Source organism: Pelodiscus sinensis, chromosome 8 (assembly GCF_049634645.1).
Source record: "Pelodiscus sinensis isolate JC-2024 chromosome 8, ASM4963464v1, whole genome shotgun sequence".
NCBI lineage: Eukaryota > Metazoa > Chordata > Testudines > Trionychidae > Pelodiscus > Pelodiscus sinensis.
Window position 1 is genome coordinate 40,368,026 of NC_134718.1, and position 17,609 is coordinate 40,385,634.

Sequence of the window (17,609 nt, forward strand, 5' to 3'; positions counted from 1 at the left end):
TCTTTCGAGAGAGGAATGCAAATGCAGCTGAGCAAAATTGCAAATGGAGCACTGATTTGAATTTCCCATGCTTCATTTGCATAATCACGTTCGGGTGCTATTTTGAAATACCCTATTTTGAAAAAAGAAACGCTGTCTAGACGTGGTTATTTTGAAAGAAAGCCCCTTTCGAAATTACCCTTCTGATAAAATGAGGTTTAAGAGTAATTTCGAAAGAGGGTTTTCTTTCGAAATAACCGCGTCTAGACAGCATTTCTTTTTTCAAAATAGGGTATTTCAAAACAGCACCCGAACGTGATTATGCAAATGAAGCGTGGGAAATTCAAATCTGCGCTTCATTTGCAATTTCGTTCAGCTGCATTTGCATTCCTCTCTTGAAAGAGGAATGCAATGTAGACATACCCTAACTTGGCTACCTCTCTGAAATGTAAAAACTTTAATGTTACAGCATTGCGTTGCCTATTGATTTTGTTTTCGGAAGTCTCAAATTATTGCACAAAGAAACCTATTAGGTACGTAAGTGATTTGTGGAATGTAATTGCTAATCTTAAAGCTTTCTATTTTATATTATTAAATAGTAAATTGGACCAAAAAAACTCAAAACCCTTTCCATATGTTTACTTTTTCTAGTGGGATATTCAACTGTTGCAATTAACCATGTCATTGATTTCAAAGAAAAGAAACAGGTAGGGCTCTGTTTCAATATTTATTCTTGTTTTGTTTATTTGTACTTACTAAGTTTATAATTGTGCAGGCATCTAGATGAGTTCTCTAAGCAGAAAAAACATCAGGGCAAGACAGGGTCCTTCAGTCCAGTGGTTCCTGGAATTCCTGGATCCTGGGTTCCTGGAAGCTGTGAGCAGCTTTTGGGGATCCAGCAAGCTGGGCCAGCATTAGACTCACTGGTGTCCAGGTAAGAAAGCTGAAGTCTTAGTGCATGGGGTTCGAGCCCGAGGTCTTGAGCCCACCACCCAGGGCTGAAGCCAAAACCTGACAGCTTAGTTTCACAGGGGCCCCTGGTATGGGACCCCGGGCAACTGCCCAGCTTGCTACTAATGCAGGCTCTGGCTTTTAGATGCAGAAAACTAGTTGTGCCTCTTGTGGGCTATGGAGTTTTAATAGCAGGGGGTGGAGGGAGGGCTGAGAGAGGAAAAAGGTTGAGAACCCCTGCTTTAGTTCCCTGACTAAAACTACCATTTTATAACCCTATCTTATCTAGAAGTTTGGGCCCAAATTTTGTATCCTGTAAGTTTTATACACTGCAAGAAATGTCTCATGATTTTTTGTTGTTCTTGTTTAAAAATTGTAAACAATAAGTTTTGAACCATGGGATTTTTGTTTGTTTTTGTTTCAGGAGATTGTCAAGCCAATATCTCCTTCAGAACTGTTTCCATCTTTGCCTATTGTACAGGTATGTCAAACGTTTACATTTCACCTGCACATGAAAATTAACTATTTAATTATGGTGGTCTGGAATATCATAGATTCTGTTACTTTTCCAGACTAGGGATGTTAGTGGCTAGTTGGCTAACCGTTTAACTGATAAGTGATTGCTTATTGGTTATAGATCCTGGTTAACCCCAACACTCCTCCTCCTGGCCCCCAGTGCTCTGTATTTAAAACTCAGACCAGCAAGCTGGTTCAATCGCAGCCTGCCAGTCTACATTTTCAATGAAAAGCATGTGAGGGAGCTGCCTGCTGCCCCACGCTGCTGCTTTTGATACAGCAACCAGTGTACTCCCCAATGAAGGGAAATACCCAGCAAGGTCCCTGTACAAATTGAGGGTGTCTGTTTGTTTCAGCCCTCCCTCTCTGTAGGGTGCCTGAGAGTAGGAAGTTCAGGGCTGGGGCAGTCCCAGATGGGGAGGGAGGCACTCCACCAGTCAGCCCTTTTCACTTGCATGGTAATTCTCTCTTTTCTGTATGGTTTTAATGCATCCCTGTATAAATAGGGAAAGAGGGGAAGCTGCTACCTTCCCCCCAGCTCTCCCTAAAGGACATCAGTGGGTTGGGAGGCTCGGGGGCTAGAGCAGTTCCAGATGGGCGGGAAAAGGGCACGCTGTACACATTCTCCCAGCCAGCCTCTTTCACCTGCCTGGTGATTTTGTCTCTTTTTTCTGTATGGTTTTATGAGACACAAACCCATTCCAGGCTAGAGATGTTAAATATCGGTTAATTGATTAGTCGAGAAACCTTGTGAATTCTTATGTCAGTCAGTCAACTATTCTGTAGTCCCGGGGGGCGGGATTGGTAGCCAGTGCGCTCCATCCTTACTCCCGAGAAGACCCCTGCCACTCCGCACTGCTGCCTCTGTATCAGAGACAGTAGCGCGGGGTGCCTGGTGGGAGCTGGTCCACGATGGGAGCCAGTTTAAAACCAGTTTCCCTTATGGACCAGCTGCCTATCTCCCTGTGCTGCTGCCTGCGATAAAGAGGCATCAGCATGGGGTTTCAGCAGCCCCTGTCTAGGGCCAGTCTGAGCTCCCAGACCCGGTGCGAGCCAGAACTGTGCCGAACTGCCTGCCCATCTGACTCCTAATAAGCTTTAAATGTAGAGCCACAGCGGGGTAGGTCCCAGACCTGTCATAAGTGAGGACTGAGCCGGGCTGCTGGCTAGCCTGCTAAAAAATTTACTGGCAAGTGTATGCGGGGGGAGGAAGGGAATATGTATATCGTCTATAGGATTAACCTATAAGCTTTTGCTTATCGGTTAATTGACTACACTTTTACATCTCTGTTCCAGGCACATTCCTTTTTCCTGGCACAACCGAACCCTAACCTTGGTTTAAATTATAAGAGAAAGTTGTGTACTGAATGGGATGGTCCTAGCTCTTACCATTTAGGAGGAGTTCTTGAACAGAGAGGACTCGCACACAAAGACGGAAACTCTCTCAAATATATAGTAGAAAATGGAATTAATTCTAAAACTGCATTTATAATACCCTTATTGTTTGGTTAGAGAACAATACTGACAACACCATAAAATATGCTTGTTCTGCTGTGACCTTTTGTTTGTTTAAAGCAAAATCAATCTCCAAAAAAATAAGGTAAGTCAATATTTACTGAAGAACAGAAATTACCAAAAAAAAGTATAGAAGCAAAGCATTAAAATTTGAAAAGGCAGAAAAATGAAGTGCATAGTTAAAAATAGTCAGAAAATTGTGATAGTCAAGAATATAAACAAAACATCATTCTCTGATTTTCATGATTATAGCTATAAATAATCAGTTAAGTTTTTCTTCAACAGTCACTTTGGTTTATTTTGCTCACAGGGAAAATCCAAGCCAATTAAAATTGTAACCAGACTAACGCTTGTAGTTTCTGATCCTTCTCACTGCAACATATTGGTAAGTATTTTTAAATGTATTTATTGTATAAGTTGTGTTTTCTGTTCATAGTAAAACGTTGTTTCGAATTTTTATGGATTTCAAAAAAAATACTGTTCTAGTTTGCTGAGTTATGTCATCTTCTGACAAATCCCATCGTTCCCTGAAAATGTCACTTTATAAAACTGGGATGGTGATTTACTGATGGTGTGACATGCTGCCATGAGAAATCACTCTTCCCATTTCCAGTCCGTTGATTCTGGGACCTGAAGGCTTCAAATAAAGTGTGCCTACCCATCCTTGTGTTGAGGTGGTGGAAGAAGTGTTAAAACATGAAATCATCACCCCATCTCTAAAATTTAAGTTTAGATTTTAATATGTGAGTAGACCTGACACTGAGTTTGGTTAATTTTTTTAAACCTGTGCTTCAGAATAACTTCTCCCTTGTAGAAAACAAGACTAACAAGATGGTTTATTAGGTGATGAGCTTTCGTAGGCCAGACCCACTTCCTCAGATCAAATTGTGGAAGAAAATTGGCACGACCATACATTTCCCACATCTGAGGAAGTGGGTCTGGCCCACGAAAGCTCATCACCTAATAAACCATCTTGTTAGTCTTTAAAGTGCTACATAGCTCTGTTTTTTGTTTCAGCTAGACCAGACTAACACGGCTACATATCTATTACTATTCTCCCCTATAGGCTCCAGGGAGATTTGCTGGTGCTCGGATAACTTGTGCTAGGGGAGGACTTAGAAAATGTATGTGATAAAGTAGGACATCTGAGTGGTTTACAAAGAAAACTGTTGCTAGTGCTTTATTTACTGTGTAGATTGAGTGCCAAAATAATGATTGTGAAAAACTGTCAGCAATTAGGGCTCATATAGAGCCTTAATAAGAGGAGTTTCGTTTTATAACTCATTGGAGAAGTGTTTTTTCTTCTTTTGTTAGTTATTTTGGCAGTTTTCATAGTATATACCTTCAGCATTTTTCATAAATGTATTTCCTTTTTTTGTCAGAGATCAACATCTACAAATATAAGATTGTATGACATCATAGCAGTGTTTCCAAAGACAGAGAAACTGTTTCACGTAAGTTCTAAAAATGTGTGTGTTCAAACTTGGTGGCATGCTTTTTATGTCTTGCACTGTAACTGACAATGTGAGGAAAGCCTCCATTACCCATATTATGCTGCCATTGTTTAAAATGTTTGTCTCAAACAATTGACTTCCCAGATTTGAACACCTTCCTCAGCATGTTTGCTCTTTGGCTTAGTAGGAATTAGGGATGTCAGGGCCTAGTCGACTGTCCGATAAGCAAATGTTTATTGGCTAGTCAGTCGACTAATCGATTCTGCCCCTCCCCCTTCTGCCCCTGTCAGATACAGGGACCAAAAGGGAGGTAAAAGGGGGTACTTCAAAGCAGCAGCACCACACAGCTCAGCTGTGAGGTGTTGCCACGCAAGGAGCCCGGGATCAGCTGGGGACTCCCCAACTGATCCCAGGTTCCATGGAAATGCCTCGCTGGAGCCCAGAATCAGCTGGGGAGTCCCCAACTGACCCTGGGTTCTGGGGATATGCCTCCTGGAACCCGCAGTCAGTTGGGGAGTCCGCAGCTGATTCTGGACTCTGCTGAAATGCTGTGTGGAGCCCAGGATCAGCTGGGGAGTCCCCAGATGACCCTGGCTCCGTGTGGCATTTCAAATCAGCAACGTAGCATGGAGACCAGGGTCAGTGGGGAACTCTGAGTCTGGGCTCCGCACAGCATTGTATAAGGAGTAAGGGAAGTCAGAAGAAGAGTGCTGTATTTTGAAATAAGTGCTGTGTAGATGCTCCCTATTTCGAAATAAGATAGTCAAATTGAGCTACATCAATTGCATATCTCATTTCGAGTTAAGCCCTGCAATATAGATATACCCTTAGTCTGTTTTTTATCATGTTCTGTGCAAGAACATGGTGAAGGGTACAGTATTTCTGCACAACACTAATCAGTTAACTACTTCTGCAGCTAGCTTGAGTTGGGGAAGAAACCCTAGCACTTATCCTGCAAATAAAGTGGAGAAAGGAACCCCTTTCCTGCTGTTAAAAGATTTGGAGCATGAATCTATTGTTTTTATAAGTTCCCTTAGGCTTTCTGGGTCCTTACTAAAAACTTCTGACTATTCTAACAGAAGTAATAGAGCAGTGAGAATAATATGATAGACAACATTACTCATGGAATTTCAGTCTTAACTCCCTGCTTTTATTGCTCTTAGCTTTCTGGAAAGCTCTCTCTGGGGTCTTTCCGTGTATTGGGCATGCCCCACAAGTGAACCTAAATTTAAGTGTATTTTTATCAACTTCTAGAGGGCTGCTCCCCCTGCTCGCTATGCTCACCAACTCCACTCTTGCTGGCCATCCCTCTGCCTTGTCCTATATGCCCCTTACCTCACCACCTCATCCCCACATACACGCTATCCCCCTTCCTCCCTTCTACACATACCCTGCCCTCTCCTGTGACTGGGCAACCTCACCAGCAGAGAAACATCACCCACCCTAGTTTCCCTTTGGGTCCTGCAACCAGTGTAGCTACAACTGCTCCTGTGTGCAGGCAGCCACTTCTCCAATCTGCCCAGCCCCACAGAACACCTGCCACCGAGACAGGGCCCAGACTGCTGCTGCTTTCTCCTCTGCTTCCACTCCACACATCACATGGGAACAAAAGTTGCCCTTTGGTCCCATCACCCAAACCAATGGCACTGGGACTTGGATAGTTGGAGCCAGCCAGGCCACTTGGGCTGAGGAGTGGGGCGCAGGGGCCAGTGCACAGCCACCGGCGGCCGCTGTGCGCGTGTCTCCTCTGGCCTGGAGCGTGAGCCAAGTGCCTGCGCAGCTGAGTGTGCACCCTAGGGTGCCAGGCAGAGGACCCGGGCCTCTCAGATCAGTGCTGCTGGGCGCCTCCTTGCTCGCCTTGCAGAAGTGCTGCTTGCTGCTGTAGCCCCATGTGTGGCTGGGTGGAAGGGAGCCGGTATGGGCTTGGGAAACGGGCTGGACTTGGGTCTCCTCCAAGTCGCCCTTAGCGGTTCCCTTCCTTGCTGTGCACTCAGCAAGCCTGGGGCTACCTTTTTCACAAAAGACCAACCCAGGGTTACACATATATTGCTTTGATTAAACGCTGCTGTTGAATTCAATGGAAAAGAGATTGAACCTGATCTCTCTCATACATCTGTACACTCATATACAAACAAACAAACCAGCCTCGTCTTGCTTTTGCTTAAAGTTACCAGTCTGTTGCTTATATTAACTCACAGGCCAGGTGAGTTAAATGAGAAGGGGGTGGAGCGGAACCTTCTCTCGGTCTGGACTGACACTCTGTCTAGACAAGACGAGATCCAGAGATTCATGCAAGATGCCCTATCTTTTATAGGACTTTTCCCTCATTCAAATCTATGCATTTTGTTGCTTCAGTTCTTAATCAATCACCATTTTAACATCTGTTTATCTGGAAGTCATTCTTTCCCAGCTGACATCAGTATGTTGGTACCTCCTTCCCAGTGTTATTTCAAGGTTGTCTTGTTTGTAAAAGGGTGCTTGCTCTTTACACTCCAAGACTGTCCATAATGTCCTGCATCGGTCTGCTTTGTTTTGGGCCTCAATTTATGGTACCTTGATGCCTCTTCTCCAAACACTCAAATTCCATACTAATTTACTCCCCCACCGCAGGAACTACAGAATCGTTGCACACATGGGAAAAGGGACACAATTGTCCATACAATCAATTGTATCAATCTATTTCAATACAAAGAATCATTCATCATATTTTCTTTACAACACAATCTATATTCTAATTTATTTCTAAGAGCAACAGTGTGGTCATGTTGACATTATACTGCATTGGGCAGAGGCTTTATACAACATGTGTCACAGAGCTGAGGGGCAACTGGGAGCCTGCCTCCGTTCTTGGTGCGCATGGGCTGCGTGCCCTGGGTCTCATACCTGCTGAAGTAGCTGAGGGTATGTCTACACTACCCCGCTAATTTGAACTAGTGGGGTAATGTAGGCATACCACACTTGCAAATGAAGCCCGGGATTTGAATTTCCCAGGCTTCATTTGCATAAGCCGGGTGCCGCCATTTTTAAATCCCGGCTAGTTCGAACCCCGTGCCACGCGGCTACACGCGGCACGGAGTAGCTAGTTCGAATTAGGCTTCCTAATCCGAACTAGCTGTATTCCTCATTCCACAAGGAGTACAGCTAGTTCGGATTAGAAGCCTAATCCGAACTTGCTATTCCGTGCCATGTGTAGCCGCGCGGCACGGGGTTCGAACTAGCCGGGATTTAAAAATGGCGGCACCCGGCTTATGCAAATGAAGCCCGGGAAATTCAAATCCCGGGCTTCATTTGCAAGTGCGGTATGCCTACATTACCCCGCTAGTTCGAATTAGCGGGGTAGTGTAGACATACCCTGAAGCAGCCCTCTGGACCAGAGACAGGCTGCTTAAAAGGCCATGGCCAGAGCTGAGCAGGCAGAACCCTTGGGAGGCAGAATCTGCCGGGCTTCCAGGTGGCTTTGCCAGTCCCTGAACAGTGTCCAGGACAGGGAGCCCATGCAAGGGTGGAGCCTCTAGACACTGATGACATGATGACATTATTCTGGCATCCCACAGGAAACATTTTTTTAATCTATAGAGAGATAACTGAATAACAAACCATCACTGCTGCAAACACTTGGTATTTGGTTTGTCCTACAGGGACTAATGGGCTCTTTGGTGTGTTTGGGAAGAAATATTTAAATTAAACAACTGAAACTATATCTGAATGCTACCAGTGGGCATATGCTGTGATTCTGGCACTGACCTGGTGACGCCCATGCTCTCTTGTGATGAGCCAAGTGACCATCAAGTTCTTGGGCCTTGGTGCTGTTAGATGTTGAGTAATAATCCTAAGGGAGCTTGTAAATGTCTTATTGAAGGATGCACCAAAATTCTCCTAAAAATTATCATATCATATATATATATATCAGGGACTGTGAGAAACTGCAGGCTTCAGAACAATTGTAGATCTTGCTACATCATTACTTAAAATCTCTTAGAATTATTGTATGTTACTGTAACTGGAAATTTCATTTAGAAATTAGAGCAATAATAGGTAGCTTTTTTGGCTTCTACCATATCTTCCTTTGAAGCATCTTCAGACTTCACCATTTTAAATGTTACTGGTTTCATCAGTAAGATCTCACTTTGCCAAAAATAAACCCTTCTGTCTTTGGGAATTTCAAGGAACAGTTTGTTTATTTTACTGCCAACACCAATATGTCCACCAGGTGAGGATGTTGCCTCCACTGAGGGGGAATAATCAGGGTTGTAGTGGTTGGATTCCATGTAATTTTTTCCTTCATAAAGTTTGGGTAATCAGACTGGGACTTGTCTGGTTGATCCAAAGGCTGAGCAGTTACTGGAGTAAAGTGGATCTCAGCAAATGTTTCAACTTTCATGGCAATTTAGGAAGTCTCTCTTTAAACATACTTCTTTCTTCTCTGTAGTTCTGTTTTTCCTTTTTTATTCCTTGTAACAGCTCTCTGTCACTGGGAGTCCAGGCTGTTATTCTTGAATTTGAATAGTTCCCCCTTCAGTTGTGGCAAATTCATGATGTGGAATAGATGTTTTCTTAAGTCTGTACCTGAGTGGAAATATGGTTCCATGTGTCATCCCACAGTACAGTGTCATCCGGAGCTTCTGTTTTCTGCTTTTCCATATGTCTGTGCTGCAGTAGAACACCTGTAGCTGGCCCCAGTCAGCTGACTAGAGCTGCAGGGCTATAAAATTGCAGAGTAGACATTCAGACTGTATCCCAACATCCAAGTGGCAGCCTGAGCTTGAATTTCTACAGTACAGTTTTATAGCCACACCTAGCCAATTTACCCGGCATTGCTCAGGTCATTAAGGAGGGCCTCAGTGCAGGGGGCTACAGCTGTCCCTCCACCCTGCAGCTGATGTAGGAGAAAGGTGGGGATTGAAGATCTGGGGGTTGGGCGGATCTGGCAGTTGCCTCCTCCAGCTGAGTAGACGGGGGGGAGCAAGACTCTGAGAGCTAGCTCCAGCGTCCAGTGCCCCGTATCCTGGCCCTGCAGCTGATTGAGGATAGGTGGCTGGTTCTAGGGTCTGTCCCTGGCCTGCAGCACACTAAATTCACTAACCCCTCGGCTCTGTCAATATCTTGATAACAGGAATGGCCAGGATGACATTTTAATATCAAAGGAAGTTTGTAAGAAGCCAAAGGGAATCCAAGATGATGATTCCAATTTCCTGTAGATCAGGGGTTCCCAAACTTTTTGACACGGGGACCAGTAAATCCATTCACGAGTTTTTGGAGGACCAGTAACATATATTTGCATATTCATTAAGCAAATGATGAATATTCAAATAAGTTGTTTCTGGTCCTCCCAAAGCCCCCAGTGCCAGCGTTAGCAAAGCTTTTGATACAGTCACCCACAATATTCTTGCTTGCAAGTTAAGGGAATATGGATTGAATAAATGGACCGAAAGATGGATAGAAAGCTGGCTAGATCAGCGTTTCCCAAACTTTTTACTTTAGTTGGAACCTGGTTTTTTAGTACTGTTTTTTGCAGCCCAAAAATATAAACACATATAAAAAAAAGAATGAAAAATGAATACATTTTCAGTTTTCACCTGGCTGCATCCTCCACCCAGCCTGGGCCAGGCCTTGGGGGACCCGGCGCTGCATGGGCACTCCAGGAGGTGGGAGCAGGAGCAGACTGGGAGTAGGGTATCTGGCTAGGAGGGTGGGTGCAAGGAGGGGTAGGGTTGCCAGGTGTCTGGTTTTGTACCGGACAATCTGGTATTTGAGGGTTTTGTCAGAAACAAATTGAGAAATTACCAGACATATAAAATGTCGGGTATTTTCTAATTAGGTACGTTTTTATTATAATTAGGTGTATCAATCCTTAGCTGCGAACTGCCTGGATAGTAGATGTGCTCGTGCTGCCTGAGTGTGTCTACCAGCCAGGCAGTTCTCAACTAATCGAGGGAGGGTATGTGAGGGGGGGGGGGGCAAAATGGAATCCCCAGGCAGACTCACTCTTCTGCCAGGGTCTGTAGGGTCTGCATGTGCCCAGGTCAGTGCCCCCCGCCCCCTCCCCCGCGCTTCTCCTCCCAATCTCCCAGTCAAGCCCTGCTGCCCCCGTCCAGTCCTGCTTCCGGCGGCCAGTTCCCCCCGCCTCCCACCAATCTCCCCCAGTGACCCCCCCCAGCCCAGCTGCCCCCGTCCAGCCCTGCTTCCCACAGCTGGTTCTCCCCTGTCCAGCCCCCCCGCCCTCTGTCCAGCCCTGGTTCCTCCGCCTGCCCTCCCCGATTTCTGCTGGACAGCCCCACTGCCTTCAACCTTCTTCTGCCGTCTGCCCCTCCTTCCATCTCTGCGGGACAGCCCCATTACCCTCCAGCCTTGCTTCCGCCCCCCGCTAGCTCCCCATCTCCACAGGACAGTCTCGCTGCCTCCAACCCTGCTTCCGCCACCCGCCGTCCACCCACCTGGATCTCCACGGGACAGCCCTGCTACCCATAACCGTGCCGATCTTAACCTGATCATAACCTGCCCTGATCTTCATGGGACAGCCCCACTGCCTCCAACCCTTCTTCCCGGCGGCCGGCAGCCGGTTCTCCCTTCGCCCCGCCTCCACCTCCTCCCAGCCCGCCCCACTCTGCTCCCCTACTGGAGGCCATGCTGAGGCCCGGTATTTTTTTCCCGCGGCCCGCTACTGGGCCATGGCCCATAGTTTGGGAAATGCTGCTGTAGATATATCATGAGTTGCCCTCCTTTCTAGCTGATAGGGATGTATCAGAGGCAGCAGCATGGGGAGCAGGGGAGGGAGTGGGAGCAGGTGCTCGTGGGGAGCCAGCTTTACCCAATAAGCATCCCTAATTCTCACCCCCCCATCAAGATTCTGTAACCTCCCTCCCTCCCTCCCTCTTTCCCCCCCCCCCTCCAATAACGCAGTTTAAGTACAGTGCATTAAGGATTTATCTTATGATGTCATACATGTATAGTACTCGCTAATGGTTTGTACATACAAAAGCTTTAGTTGTAAACTTTTTGTTTACTTTCCATTATGGTGAATACCCATAGTCTGAAAAAAATCCATAATCTGGCATACTCTCTTTCCCAAGGTTGCTGAATTAAAGATGTTCACATGTATCTGCATGTCTAAAAGTTATAACACACTTCAGGGTGCCTTATCTATTTGTCTTTTGTGATTTAGGTTGCTTGCACAAATCTAGATGTGGATCTGATATGTATAAACGTAACAGAAAAGCTGCCGTTTTATTTCCGAAGACCCCCTGTTAATATGGTAAATTTGCACCTAAAATAATTTGCTGCTATTACACTTAGTATTTAATACTAACACAACTGAGATTTTTCTACTGGAGTGGTTCTTTTTGTGTTCTTGTACTACAGAGTGGTTTCTCTTTGAAGATGTTTCGTCCGCACTTTTCTGCATTATGACCAGGGCTCCACAAACTATAGAATCTACTCGCCTGTGGCGAGTAGATTTCAGCCGTGTGCCCTGTTTACCAGTAGCGCGCGCATGCGCAATGTGGCTCTTGCACATGCACAGTGCAGGGCTGACGAGCGGCTTTTGCCGCCGTTTGTCAAGCCCTGATTATGACTGTACAGAGGTCTCATCTGTTTAAGGCAATGCTTCACTAAGGAAAGTCAGTACCAGCCAATGGAATTGCTGAATATTTGGTACTGGATAAAATAGTAAAAACTAAGCGCCAGCTATTTATAAACTAATATTTTATAAACAAAATCCTGCCACAGAACTTAGTCGGGATACTTAGGTCACAGTCTTCCCTTGAATATAGACCATCATCCATTCCTTGTCAGTGGCAGGTACACAGGGTGGACTTCCATGGGTAAAATTTAGTCTGTGTTTCTGAAAAATTTACAGTTAGAGCTGGCTGGAAACTTGAATGCCTCTTTTATGGGAATAACAAAAAAATATGTTCTAGTATGGAACAAAAAATGAAATTGCTAAAATTCTCACAACAGAAATGTCAGCATCTCATTGGGGGTGAGGGAGAATCTGAAACAATATTTGTTTTGACCTCTTCAAGTGTTTGAGGCTCCCAAAGCCCTTGCAACTCTTCATGTGGGAACTGGGCTGCTCGGAGACCCAGAGGGTATGTCTTCACAGCAATGTAAGCTGGGCTCAAGCCAAATCTCCACTTGCATCTACACATCACTTGTGTTAACCTAGGGCCCCAGACCCTGCGGAACTGGAGGGTCCAAGTCCATGGTAAGCTGGGACCTATAGACCAAACACTGTTGCTTTCCTGTGTGTTCCTGGCCTCAGCGTGACTCAGATCTCTCCCGTAAAGCCCCCGGATTACAGCACCTGTAATCCGTGTGCTTGGTTGGCCATCTAGGAGAGATTCCGATGCCACCCAGCTGATTAGCAGAGTGCCCAGAGCTGCCTTCAGCTGGCAGCATGTGTTTCTACTGGTGATACACAACTGTACATGCCTCAGTGCAAGTACCAACATTTATTCTGCACATGGATGGAAAAAATTAGAGGGAACATAAATCCCAGAATTCCATGGGGCAACTTCCTTAGTCCTCTCTATACGAAGGGTCTGTGGTGCAGTCGTTTGTACTCTACTGCATATGGAAACCACATCTTCCCATGCAAACATCAACCCATTGTCGTCTGAACGCTGGTCTGCAAGCACACGATCCGAGAGCTTGCAGGGTTTTCTGTGGAGACTGATCAGAAGAAGCTTTTTGCAAAGAGAGCTGCTTCCTGGTCATAGGAACACAGACAAATTTTGGTGCACACTGGGCACCCCTGCACATTCATCCTCAGGGGGGTCGGGGGACCTGGGATTCTGGTAACTTTGACTCAATTCTGTCCGCTGCAGTGTGATTGCCAGAGTCCGAGGCTTGAGCACGGGTCAGAAAGCCCTTAATCTAGGGTTAAAATGCAGTGTAGACACTCATGCCTAGGGTTTCCTGACAGGACAGCTGACAAGTCCCACTAACCTGAGACTGACATTGCTGTGTAGACATATACTTGCACAGTTCATACATAGAACTGCTGAGGTGCCGGAAGCCTTGGAGCTGCTGCTGCTGAGGAATGATTGGAGCAGGCAAGCTGGCTGGAAGTCAGTCTGGTTTCCCTGGATTTCACCAGCTCTAATGATGTTTGAAAATCTGAAGCTTGGGTACATGTGGAGGATGGGCACAGAATCTAATTGGACACATGAAATAAGATTCTTTTCAACATCTTACTGTAAAGCTTCATAACACTACTGTAATGTTGTGCAGTGAACTGACTACGGAGCCAGAAGCTTCTCAGGTGTAATTGTGGCTGTGCCACTATCTCAGCATATTGCCTTAGGCAAGTTACTTAACCTTTCTGTGTATATTTGCTTATCTCCAGAAAAGGGAATATCTGCTTCACAGAGGTCAGTCAGTGTAAATTAACAGCCTTTTGTCCTGTGTTTGTATCGCACTTAGCATAATGGAGTCAATCCATGATGGGTTCCTAGGTGCAGAAATTATAAATAATAGTAAATTGTATTACAACTTACTGCCCTTCAAATCTTGTAAAATGGTGGGGAAGATTTAATTAACTTAATTCTTCTCTCAGAATAACTTCTCCGTTAGTGAGTACAGTAAACTTCTGATAATCCGGCACCTTTAGGACCCAGGGGGTGCCGGATTATCAGATATGCCGGACTATTGGAAGGGGGGCTATGAGGGGTCTGAGGTGTGGGGGGGATGCCACCCCAGACCCATCATAGACCCCCCCCCCCTTCTGATAGTCTGGCTCTGCCCCAGGCGTCCTTGATTCAGCCACTGCTGGTCAGTTTCAGCAGCGGCTGAATTGGGGACGCCTGGGGCAGAGCAGCTGGGGTGCTGCAGGGTTGGTCCCGCAGCGCCGAGGGATGGGCACTACGGGGCCAACCCTGCAGCACCCCAGCTGCTCTGCCCCAGGTGTCCCTAAGTCAACCACAGCTGAAACTGACCAGCGGCGGCTGACTCCAGGAAGCCCTGGGCAGAGCTGCTCCACCCTGGGCTTCCTGGAATCAGCCACTGTTCAGTTTCAGCAGTGGCTGAATCGGGGAAGCTGGGCGCAGAGCAGCTCCAATTGTCCGGCTGCCCAAGCACTTCCAGGTTCCCAATGGTGCCGGACCATCAGGAGTGCCGGAGCATTGGATGCTGGACCAATGGAGTTTTACTGTACTTGAGTACAGTGGTGATGAGTGCTGGAGAAACCCTCAACTTTGGAAGGTGGTGCTCCTCAATGCCAGCTGTAAAGCGACAGGAGTGTTCTGGCAGATCTGTGCATGCGCAGATCGCCGGAACCCGGATCTTCCTGGTTGCAATCTACTTGCCACAGGCGAGTAGATTGCATTATTTGTCGAGCCCTGGTGATTAGCCAGATCTTCTGACTTGAAACCACAACTGGCCTTCCGAAGAGAGGAAACTTTTTTTTCCTCATACTTTCTCTCACGCTTTTGAGACTTCCAGACTTGTTCCTGCTCAACTGTGATTGTCTCTCCTCTCAGCAGTCAGAAAGCCTGTTACAGCTTGACAAGTAGAGAGGAAGAGAAGGCTTTTTATTTTTAATAAGCTTCAGGTACCTGACAGTCTTAAATTCAAGTGCATTTTATATGGAGACACAGGATCTTTATTTTCATCCTTCAGACTACGGTGTGTTTCTGTTGAAACAATTCCTGCCTCACATTAGTTTTGTATATAAAGCACTAAAACTGAGAGAGAAAATAATAATAGATACGAGTTATGAGATTATGTGATTATGCTTTTGGTTTTTGACTATTTTCTTTCTTTCACGTGAAGGCAATAGATCGCAGCATTTACTTTGAACTTCTTTACACCCCAGCCATCAAAGACTCCACAATGAGAAGATACACAATTTCAAATGCTCTTAGTCTGATGCAAATCTGCAAAGGAAAGGTAAGCTCTCAAACTGAAATAAAATTAATCCATTCAGTTGTTCAAATTCTTCTGGAGTTGTATTAAATGAGCAGTTGCAAGATAGTTTGATGTTGGAATGTCTGAACACATGATTGAACCTTTGTCTGCCAATATATGTAAGCTATAATTCCAGAGACAAATAGGTCTGTCTGTGGAACATCTAATATTTTCTAAGGCAGATGATTTTAAAATTGTCAAGATTTTTTTCAGAACAGTTTGTCAGTTGCTGTGGCATTCACAAAATCTTGGAGACTTAAGATTTGCACAAAAATAGATATTTGTGTATATTCTTAAACATACATAATGAATTTGTAAATGACAAAAAGCATGTCATGTAAACTTATCATAACTTATATGCAAGATCCTGTATTTAAACTATTTTATATTTAAATAAATTGAGAGCATCACTAAAGTCCTATTACATTAAAAAATCCATATTTTTGGCTGGCCACAGGTCAGGTTTCTGGCCGAAATAGTTCTGTCCTATATTCTACCTTCCTTCTGAAACTGAGGAATGAAAAAAGCCTTGTATCTGAAGACCTCCATGTCGCTCCTCTTCCTATGTTGCATCCCACCCAGGGCAACCTGTTAATCATGGTGAGGCTCACATCTCGTGCATATCAGCAAATCAGACTCCCCATCCACCAGTCCTCAGTAGAGAGCTTTCTCTTTCCTTTCTCTGTGGAGATGTGATAGATAGCACCACCCTCTGAATCTTTCTTCTTGGCCTACCAAGCTTGTGTGCTTCAGCACTGGGCAGGGACCTGTCTCTAGCTAAGGGGAGTTAGGCTGTTGCTACCTCCTGGACTTGGCTGGTTTTTTCCTTCCTGCTCAGTTTACTTAATAGCAAGGAAGAGCTGAGAGAAACAGCCAGGCAATTCTTTGTGGTGTCCCCACCTTCAAACTGGGGATAGGGGTTGATCCAGTGGGCTCCCAGAACCAGTGTGAGAGAGTAGATCAGTGTTTCTCCAGTGCAGCCACCAAGAGTTTTTCTTGCCGCTGCAGCCTGCCAGATAGTGATTGCGGGTGGAGGGATAGGGAAAGCATCTGCCCTTCCCTGGAACTGCTAGGAGAGATTGGGCCCTGCCCTCTCTTGGAGCCACAAAAGCTGGAAAAGTAGACAGCTGGGGTAAATTCCCCACCTTCCTGGGGCCATGGGTCGTAGATTTCTGGCTTTGATCCTGGGTTGACAGGTGGTAAGCCCCGGCCACATGGTAGCAGGCTTCAGTCAGGGTCTCTGACCTTGGGGATTGAGGCTTCAGGCCCAGCAGGCTCCATCCCCTAGTCACAGGGCTTCATACTCACCCCCGCTCCCCCATCCCTGCTGCTGTACTAAGCCTCTCACCCATTTACCCCGGCCCTTGCTGCCTCCCTACCCATGTCCTTATTCAAGGTTTAATTTGAACCCTGGCTTGATAGGGCTGAGTATATCTGCTGTGAAAAGTGATATTTGTATATTTGTTAATGTCATTTTCACTGCCTCCCAGTCTGCTGCTGTGAAAAATATTAAACATATAAATGTCAGTTTTCACAGAAGCTGACTTGCTAGCTAGCAAGTCATTTAAAAAAGCTACCAAAAAACCAAAAGAAACAACAAAAGATTAATATACAAAGCTCCTTATTTGTGTTTCTATTCTGTTTAGGTCTAGTAAAGAATACAGACAACTGTATGTTATTATTGAGTCTGCAAAAAATTCCTACATAAATAAATTACTATGATTTGGACATGCATGCATGCATATTTATTTGTTTTTCTTAATTAGTTATTTTAGGAAACCATTTTCATAGCAGCCACCATCAAGAGTTGGTGACTTCACTTTGAAGCCACCACAAATGTGTTGTAAGAACCACATAGATGTTGATATTGATAGCAGTCAGTATTAGCAGAGAGAAGTCAGTGGATGATATAAATGGGTTCTCACCATCTGACTAAAGACTAGCTATTTTAGCCAGTGTAATTGTTAATAGTGGTCAAAATGTGCTGCAGATTTGATTTCTGCATTGCTAAATTAATACTATTAGAATTGGGTTGTTTTTTCAACCTCCATCAAAAACTCTTTAAAAAAATCCAGCTTTCAAAACAAGTGAAGGATTTTGTTTGATGAAGGATTTTTTCATGTCTGTGGGTAATGGTTTGCAACTAAGGATACATCAGAGCAATTGCACACCCGCAGCTGGCCTGCATCAGCTGATTTGGGATTGGGCTACAAGGTTGTGAAGTTATGTAGACATTCAGCCTCAGGTATGGGACCTAGAGACTGAGGAGGATCTGAGAGTTTGGGCTGC

General features: G+C 45.2%; 1 protein-coding gene across 4 annotated transcripts in view; it reads left to right on the forward strand.

Annotated features, from left to right (window-relative positions):
• RPP30 (ribonuclease P/MRP subunit p30) overlaps positions 1–17,609 on the forward strand; it is a 32,746-nt gene that overhangs the window by 6,476 nt on the left and 8,661 nt on the right. For all 4 annotated transcript variants that reach the window (XM_075935124.1, XM_075935123.1, XM_075935122.1 and 1 more), the window contains 6 exons: positions 631–686; positions 1,355–1,411; positions 3,272–3,346; positions 4,344–4,415; positions 11,578–11,667; positions 15,186–15,302. In XM_075935124.1, coding sequence (XP_075791239.1) covers positions 631–686; positions 1,355–1,411; positions 3,272–3,346; positions 4,344–4,415; positions 11,578–11,667; positions 15,186–15,302 — 467 coding nt within the window. The remainder of the gene's footprint in view (positions 1–630; positions 687–1,354; positions 1,412–3,271; positions 3,347–4,343; positions 4,416–11,577; positions 11,668–15,185; positions 15,303–17,609) is intronic.